We start from the raw sequence: 9,411 nt of genomic DNA, 5'->3' as shown, positions 1-9,411 counted from the left end.
AGAACTCATAAAGTGTAAGGTTGAGGACTTTGAGGACTGCTCTGATAAAGATTCGGTTTTGAATATGACATGATAGTCTAGTGAAGCTGGAATGATCCGTAAAATTCAAATTTGTGGGTTGGGCGAATCATATTTATTTTTGTTCACCTGGAAACAATTAATTTGAAATATTGAGAAGGAACTTGCTACTTGGATGGTGAAATTGCTACGTAAATCAGATAGAAAGGTTCTAAATAAAATTTTTGGTGCTGGTCTTGCAAATTTTGTTTTGTTGTAAACCCTATAATATCACTTTGGACAATTCTAAAGAGCCACTTTTTTTGTTGTGAGATAAGGGGCTAAAATTCCCAAAGGAAATTAGGATTCAATACAAACTTCAGCAATATACCGGGGGTATCGAAGCCCCTCTCTATCGTCAGCTATGATCTGCTTTAAAACCAAAGGAGGTAAATCTATAAAATCCATGAAAGCCCCTCTACCAGTACGATTTTTGCTAATTATGACGTGGGCTTTATAGATGCAAATATGAAGAAACCGCCCAACGTACTCTTTACAATCATCGGCCCAGCCCACTGTTTACCCATATATCTGTTACTAGGAAATCTGAGAAAATACACCTTCTAGATATCAAATACTCTCAGTAATAAATGGAATTCTTGCAAGTACAATTGCAGTGACATGATCAAATTACAACTACTTTACCAGTCATTGATCAAACTAAAAATCGCAACAAAAATGGGGTATTAGCCTTGGTAGAAGAACCCGCAACAAACTCTGGGTAATTCACTACAAGGCCTTGTTTCTTTTGTGTCCTCTCTAACCAAAAACCAAAAAATGTTAAGAATAATTTTGATATTCTAAGTGTCAGTTTCAGGGTGGTATGGGCGAATAAATGCGGAGTTCATCTGCCAAACTTTGATTGATGCTGTGACAGTGGCATCAGTTGCATTGTTGAAGACGAATAATTTGGCAGCTCCATAGATTGCTCTTGTTGGATACACCCGAGATGTCACACAAGTCCTTCCACCTTGAGCAAAGCTTTCAACTATAGAATGGTCCACCAGTACTCTTAAAGACAACTTTTCACCTCCAAAAACTGGCACAACGCTACCTAACACCTTCTTGTTAACATTCGTTGCTACAGAAGACCTACAAAAAACCAGCGTAACAAAATTTCAATATAAATTAACCACATATTTATACATTAATAAATGATAGTTGATTTAAACAAGTAGTTTCTTGCAATACCTTGACTGGTCAGAGCAGAAAGTAGTGCGAAGACTTCCATTGAGGCCTTTGGTGACATAGAAGTACAAAGGAGTAAATTCAGAAAGTCCAGCATCTGCTAACACAAGAAGACCAAAAGGTCCCAAGGCACCACGGCGAGAAGCTCCGCCGCTGCTTTCGCAAATGTAGTCTGTATCGCTCTCCGGTAATGTTGTCTCCAGTGCTTCCTTGTCTACTTCAAATTCCGCAACAATATCCAACTGTTACATTATTCAACTCTTATTTAGGCAAGCTACGGAGGCAGGAATCTCATAGTAATATAAGAGGCAAAAATTAACAAACTCAAATAAATCTTTTACAATAATTACTTAACATGTAGATAAAAAAATATATATTTAGAAATATACGTTGTAATATAAAAAATATATTAAAAAATTAAATAAAATAATAAAATAATACTTTTGTAATTCATTTGATACTTGAAAATTATTTTTAGACTAATTTGTTATAAAATTAATATTATTAAGAACAATTTGTCTTTCACCAAATGTATCAGTATTGTTTTATGTATTTTATTAAGTAAATTATAATACTAAATATAATCACTTCTAATAAGTTATTATTTTGATATTACGAGAAAATTAAATGATTTATTTTTAGAAAAAAATGAATAACAACAAGAGTACGATTGTTTTTTTTTTTTTAAAGAAATATCGTTACATATGAATGAAAAAACCTCTTAGGTTGTGTTTGGAATACAAGAGTTAGAATTCTTAATTTGATTTTAAAATTAAGTTCTTTGTTTTGAAATGAATAAGAAATACGAATTGAATTAATTTGTAAATTCGGGGAATTTACATTATAAGTAAACTCAAATCTCTCCATTTTCTTTTATAGAAACAGGTGAAATTGAAATGATCTAGTATGTTAAAAATATAAAAATTAATTTTATCATCTAGTTATTTATATAAAAGAGAAGAGTTTGGAGAAGGAAAGACGTGGTAAAGATCCACAATAATCTAATGGTGGTCATGATTGGTGGTGATGAAATATATATATATATATATATATATATATATATATATATATATATATATATATATATATTAAATAAATGAAAAGCATATAAAGTCAAATAATAATTTTATCAATTTTGAAATTAATTAATTTTTATTTTACATAATTATTTTCATTTATAATAATGTGATTGATTTAATATGTTTTTAAACTTTTAATGAAATAATAATTTAATCATTTGTTAAGTAATATAAAATATTTTAAATATTTTACGTTTTATATATTTCTTTTATGTATTTAAAAGCAAAAGATTGTGTCACCAAAAAAAAAAGCAAAAGATTATACTTAATTGTCATTTTAATAAATAAAAAAAGATTATATCTTCTATATATTTATATATTTTATATTTATTTATTTAGAAGCAAAAGGCTACACTTAATTGTTATTTTAAATCAAAGATACTTATTTATTTATCTGTTAATATATTCTATATTTATTAAAGTTTGTCAATAATTTTTTTACGACATACTTTTATTTTTATTTGATAAAATTTAATAATTTATAAAAAGTGATGTCTATAATGTGCACAAAATTATTTAAGCTTATTTTTAGACGCACTCAAAATATTAGCACTGATTATTAATTGTAAAAGAATTAATCTCTAATCTTTTCCCTGTTGATATATTTGTGCATCACATTATATATATAAGGGTTACCAAAATTTTTGGGGTGCAAAGCATATTGGCCAAATTTTTAAAGGCAATTCGATTGTTTATCGTACACGTTATATACTTTTCTTTTAATTCCTTCTTAGTCAATATGACAACAGGGACGCTAACCTGTGTGGCTGTTTCAACTTGTAGTGGAACAACTGAACCAGGCTTGGCCTTCAAATCCTTAAACTCACTGCTTCTCAATCTTAAACTATTCACCTCCTCAACAGGCCACTGAATCAAATTGCTCCCTGTCTTCCTATCAAGTCTCACTGTCCTTGGAATGCCCTGCACAATTAAAATATACTAATATAGCGGTATATTTTTTACTATAATATAGAAGAATAGAAACCAAACAATGCTTAGTTTGGTAAAGCCTTTTAAAAAACAAACATATCATTTTTTGTTTAATGAATAAAAAAATTATATACTTATGCTTGTTTTATATTTATATTTCTATGATTTTTTTAAATATTAAAAATTATTTCACCAAATACAATTATTATTTATACTTATTAAATATTATTTTTAATTTAATTTTATCAAACATAAGTAATACAATTATTAAAATTAATTTTTGAAAGACAACTTTAACAAACAATTCTTAAAATATAAAAGTTTTACCAAGTATAAGACGAAACTGAAGGCTACAAACGCAATACCTGAAGTGATGCCCAGCCCTTGGTTCTATCAACACACTCGCTATCATACTCTGTAATCCAACCCCACAAGATTCTCCTTTGCTTACTTGGATCAAAGAATGTCTTGGAAGCATAGAAATTACCATAGTCATACCTCAGTCCAATACCAACATCATTCTTAACATCATCAGGCAAGAAGCTTGCAAGCTTCTCATCATAAGAACCAATTGCATAGTAATCATTTCTATCATCATCCAAGCTCACCTTCACCACATGCTTAACACCATCCCCATAGGCAGAGGTATCCAATCCAACATCATTGATGCTTGACACAGGATAAAAGTCAACGCACTCCCACATACCGGTTCCCTGCACGGCCCGGAGCCACCCATTCTTGAGCTCGAAATTTTTGAAATCCTCAGTGTCATAGATAAGCGCAATGCCGGTTTTGTTGATCTTGGACCCAATGCTGATACGCCACTTGCCTTCCGACGTCAGCATGGCCGTCGTCGGATCGCGGAAGTCGCGGTAATGAATGCCCGGAGGAGGGGATAGAACCGGGTTTTTGTCGTACTTGGTCCAATTCAGAAGGAGAGGGTCGGAAGGATCAGCCGGATAAGCCAGGTTTTGTACTTGAACCGACTCGTTGGTCGAACCGGTGTAGAGCATGACGAGTTGGCCATCGGATAAGATGGTGGCTGAGCCGGTCCAGACACCATTTGCATCGTACCATTGGTCTGGAACCATTGCGATTGGAAGGTAAAGCCAGTGGATCATGTCCCTTGACACTGCGTGGCCCCAAACTATGTCACCCCAAACGGCATCGTTTGGATTATACTGGTAGAAGAAGTGATACCATTCCTTGTAGTATACAGGACCTGAGATATTATAATGATGTTTGAATATTAAAACTTTTTACGTATAAAATGATTTAAAGGGTAAATAAAAAAAATACAAATTTTATCAATAAGTTAATTATAAGAAATTACCTAGAAATAAAAAAATAAATACGAACAATGTGATCAATTTAAAAACTTTCTGATTCATCATTCATCCATGAAAACATTACTTGGTCTCAAATGTAAAGTGCTACTTATTTTTTGTTTATATATATTTTTAGCATTTTATATTTTTATAATTTTATGAAATAAAAAAATAATAATTTTTTTGTTTTTATTTTTTTATAAAAAACAAAAATATTAAAATAAAACTAAAAAATAAAAACATAAACAAAACACAATTTAAATGAGAAAAAAACATTGACATTAAATTAAAACTTTTAGCAGCACTCTGGTAAACGAGAGACAAAGAGAACTCATTTTTATCAATAGTCACTAAAATTAATAAATATAATTCAAATTATAAATTAAAATGTTAATTCATTTAAGAAAGAGAACAAGAATTGCATTAAGTGTTTGTTTGCGTATCATTAAATTGATAAAAAAAAGATATTTTTTAAAGAAAAATATCTTTTTTTACTTTTAACATATTTGATAAATTTCTAATAATAAAAATAAAAGTACTAGAAAAATAAAAAAAAATCTTTTTTGATAAGTTACAATTTACATCTTTTTTTTAAAAAAATTTTTCTTTTAAAAAAATATTTTTCATATAATAAATAAACAAAAATATACTTTTATATAATTATACTCAAACATAAAATATCTTTTAAACTCTTTGAAAAAAGATAACTTAAAAATATATCTTTTCTTAAAAATTCATCCAAACAAGTCCTAATTCTATTGACTAATAACATCAGTTTAACACACATATATAACATTACTAAAAATAGAAAATTTGTTAACTAAAACTCAATTGTGCCAAGTAGGGCTATTAATTATTTCAATATATTTTTCTTAAAGCGTACTTTTTTTTTTTAGTTATTATAAGTATATATTCTAAACAATAAAATGGGATAAAAATCCTCTTACCATTAGGATCTGACGAGAGCCAAGCACGTTTTCCACACCATCAGAGCAAACCAGAGAAGCCAGACAAAAATAAGGGACGGAAAATGTTAGGTTGAGATAAGAAAGTCTAGAATAAGAGTGCTTTATAATTTGAATTTGAATGATAAGAAATAATTTTCATTGTAATATACAGTAATAAAATATATTGCACCTGAACATATATTAGAATAGCCGTCTATTTGGTAATTATTTCTAGTATTTTTAGAGTGATTTCGTATTAATAAGGAATGAAAAGATCGGAGACTTAATGAATAGCTAATAAGTATCTACCTATTTCACAAAATGTGAGTATACTCAATACTTATTTCATTACAATACAATTTGCATTCAAATAATTTTTCTTTTAATTTTTAATAAATAATTTTTCTTTTAATAAAAATTCCTAAATTCAAATTTTGAAAGAACAAAAACATATTTTTTTTATATAAAGAAACGTGTACCAATCCCTCCTATTCAATATTATAGTTGATTATGTTTGATATTATCATCACTCAACATTTGAATTTAGCTTGTGTTTAAACATGAAAGATATATAATTGCACGTAGGTTTGCCTCTGTTCCATCTCCATGGAACGCAGAAGACCGAGCAAACAAATAAACAGAAAAAAAAAAGTCTTCATTTTAATTTTTCTTTTTAAATTGACTGAACATTTTTGTTTAAGAAAACAAAAATATTACGCTAACAGAAAAAATTAACCATCAAATCAAATCATTATATATTTATGTATGAATATATGAACCGCTTAATTTATTTTTAATATATATTTTATATAAATAATTAATTTAGTGATTGATATTTGGTATACATATATCAGGGCATTAAGAAAAACATATATATGCTCTATCTATTGATTAATTAATTAACAAGTAGGAAGGAGAAGAAGAAGAAAGAGGAGGCATTACCGTTCATCCAGTTCTTATCGGGCTGGAAGTGGAAGGCAGTCCTCTGCCACGAGAGCATGGTGTTGCTCCAGCCAGGGAATGGCTTTGCTCCCAAATGCCTATTGGTCTTCTCCGATACACCGGCCGACACCCCTCGCGAAAGAACCGGCCGTCCATGCGTTGTTCCTTGAACCGCACAATACAAGGGCTCCCCACTATATGCATTGTGAAATCCAATCAATGCCGCTAACGAAATCAGCACCAAGAACCCGCACACTGCCCCAATCACAACCCTTCTGCTCGGTTGCCGAGACCCTTCTTCATTCCCCCCGTTCAGCAGGGGCACGTTCACAGACCAACCCTTCTCTTCTCCCATCTTCTTTTATTATTTTTCCAAATTTTGTTTTATTTTTTTTATTTACGAGAATGGAGGAGAAAGTAGAGAACTAGAAGGAAGGGCCGCAGGTGGTTTTATATGAGAGGAGTTAAATTGAAGCCAAACGTGGGGCTCTGTTTGTTTTGTGTGTGTGTGTGTGTGTGGGAATTGGAAAGAGCTCTATTAACGGGAATGGTCTGTGGAATGCACCAAACAGAAAAGAGAGGTTTGTGTTGGATTGGCCATGTCACTATGGGAAACGAGAGAAAAATGGGTATTTAGTGAACTAAACACGATGAAAAACTTTGTATTATGATGCTAATTTAATTTGCTACATGGAAGGGGGTGGGTTAACGTGAGAGAAATGCCAAATCACATCACATGAATAATTGAAATTGGTTGGCCGAGAATCCAGTGATTTCGTTAAGCTTTTGGTATAGTTTCAAGACTGTTATTTGTTTATCAAAGATAATATATTCGAGAGAGAAAAAAATTTTTTTTTCTTTCTTTTATAAAATAAATAAAAATTTTAATTCCCAAACCTAATTAAAATTTAAAAATACATTATTATTTTTCAAGATCAACTTTTTTGTGTGTTTTCATAAAATTCAGCAAATTTACTTAGATCATGCTACAATTTAGATCCCATTGATATATTTTATTTTTTTAATTATTCTTATTTTATTTAAATAATTTAAAATTTAAATAGATATAATTTAAATTTAACAATTTAATTTAATTTGATAAAAATAAACATAATCGTATTATTATATTCATATTATTAATTATATTTATTTGTTTTAAAAAATTAACAGTTTAAAATCATTAAATTTAAATTAAAATATAATTGTACTTAGTACGCGTACGTTTATTTAAAATTTAAAATTTTCAAATAAATCTACTTTTATTAATTGTAAAATTATTTAAAATAATACGAATATATTTATTTAAATTAACAAAATTTAAAATAATACGAGTATATTTATTTAATTTAAAAATAATAAGTATACTTTTTTTAAATTTAAAGTAATAGTTTTAAATAGTTAATTTTTTAAAAATTGAATAAATATAATTAATTATATGAATATAATAATAATAATGAGTATTTTTATTTTAATCAAATTAAATTAAATTATTAATTGTTTAAATTATATCTATTTAAATTTTAAAATAAAATTTGATAATCTAAAATTTAAATTATTTGAATAAAATTAGACTAAAATAAAAATATACCAATATAATCTAAATTATACCATAATTTAAGTAAATTCGCCAGATGCATAAGCAAATTTTATGTAAATAGACAAATTTGTCTATCTGTTAAACAAATTTTATGACAACACCAAAAAATAGATATTAAAAAATCATATATTTTCAATTTGTTTTGGAAATTAAAATTTTTATATTTTATAAAAAAAAAACATTCCCAAGAAAAATGAGAGTGGAATGCAATTATGTCTTAGTTTTAATTGAGTAACTATGGTATCACGTGATCTTCTCACATGCTGTTCGTTAGTTTCGTTATTAGAGAAAACTAAAAGAATTTGGTATTCTAGCTGGTATTGTTTTAGAAAATACTCTGAATCATAGATACTGATTTTATTTTATCTAAAATTAGATGCATTCTTTTTTTGGCTTTGTATCCATGAGCTAGGCATTTACCAAAAGGACGCAGCAAGAAGTTGACAAGTGGACAATAGAAAAAGTGCTATAGTTTTAATATTTACTATATGTACCTAATGTAATTAATTTTAGAATGTTAGGAAAGAAATGTAAAGTATCTTTAATTACGAGAATATAAACTATTATACGTAGAATATTTTGGTTTTTTACAAAAATAAAAAATTTTATGTGTATACTTTTTAACAATTTTTAAATTTTTTATTGTTTTAAACATTCGATTATTATATTGCAGGCAAAAATTATGACATAAGCTAAGAAACTATAATACAACCACTGCCATCGTAATATTATTATAGCGCAGTCTCTAACAAAGTTATTATATGTATCAGAAAATTATAGCGATTGTTGTCTACGATATTGTGTTGGAACTTCTTGCTCTATATATATATATATATATATATATATATATATATATATATATATATATATATATATATATATATATATATATATATATATATATATATATATATATATATATATATATTTTCATCCCTCCTAATAACTTTCATCTTTCATTTATTCTTTATTCTTTTTCTCAAATACAATTTTTCTAAAATGACTACGAGCGTATAGTAATTGTTGTGTATCCGAATGCAACAATATTACGCAAAGATAATAGTATACATTTTAAAATACAGTAATTCTATTGTCATGCATACTTGGTAGTTACATTTGTTAATAGATCTTGAAAGTTTGATTTTGGTCAACATCAAAATGCTTGGAATTAAGTATGTTCGAAAAATTGGGTATTAGTACATTTCACTAGATGCCATGAGAAATATCCGATATAAGGTAGGCTTAAGGATAATGATTGTGTGCGAACACTATCAAACTGCCGCTGATTTTATCACTGATCTCCGGAGCTGCTTCCTTCCTCCGTCTTCATATTGTATCCTATT

At 28.2% G+C, this 9,411-nt stretch overlaps 1 protein-coding gene across 1 annotated transcript; it reads right to left on the bottom strand.

The window, feature by feature from the left end:
* Positions 1–625: 625 nt before the first annotated feature.
* LOC112721015 (acid beta-fructofuranosidase-like) lies at positions 626–7,047 on the bottom strand. The gene is made up of 6 exons (XM_025772104.3): positions 6,472–7,047; positions 5,530–5,538; positions 3,620–4,476; positions 3,084–3,245; positions 1,249–1,487; positions 626–1,149 (listed from the first exon to the last, which is right to left on the bottom strand). The coding sequence occupies exons 1-6, from the start codon at positions 6,824–6,826 to the stop codon at positions 858–860; spliced, it is 1,914 nt and encodes a 637-aa protein (XP_025627889.1). The 5' UTR covers positions 6,827–7,047; the 3' UTR covers positions 626–857.
* Between the last annotated feature and the right edge of the window lie 2,364 nt (positions 7,048–9,411).

Source organism: Arachis hypogaea, chromosome 11 (assembly GCF_003086295.3).
Source record: "Arachis hypogaea cultivar Tifrunner chromosome 11, arahy.Tifrunner.gnm2.J5K5, whole genome shotgun sequence".
Lineage (NCBI taxonomy): Eukaryota > Viridiplantae > Streptophyta > Magnoliopsida > Fabales > Fabaceae > Arachis > Arachis hypogaea.
This window is presented reverse-complemented; position numbering and strand designations above follow the sequence as displayed.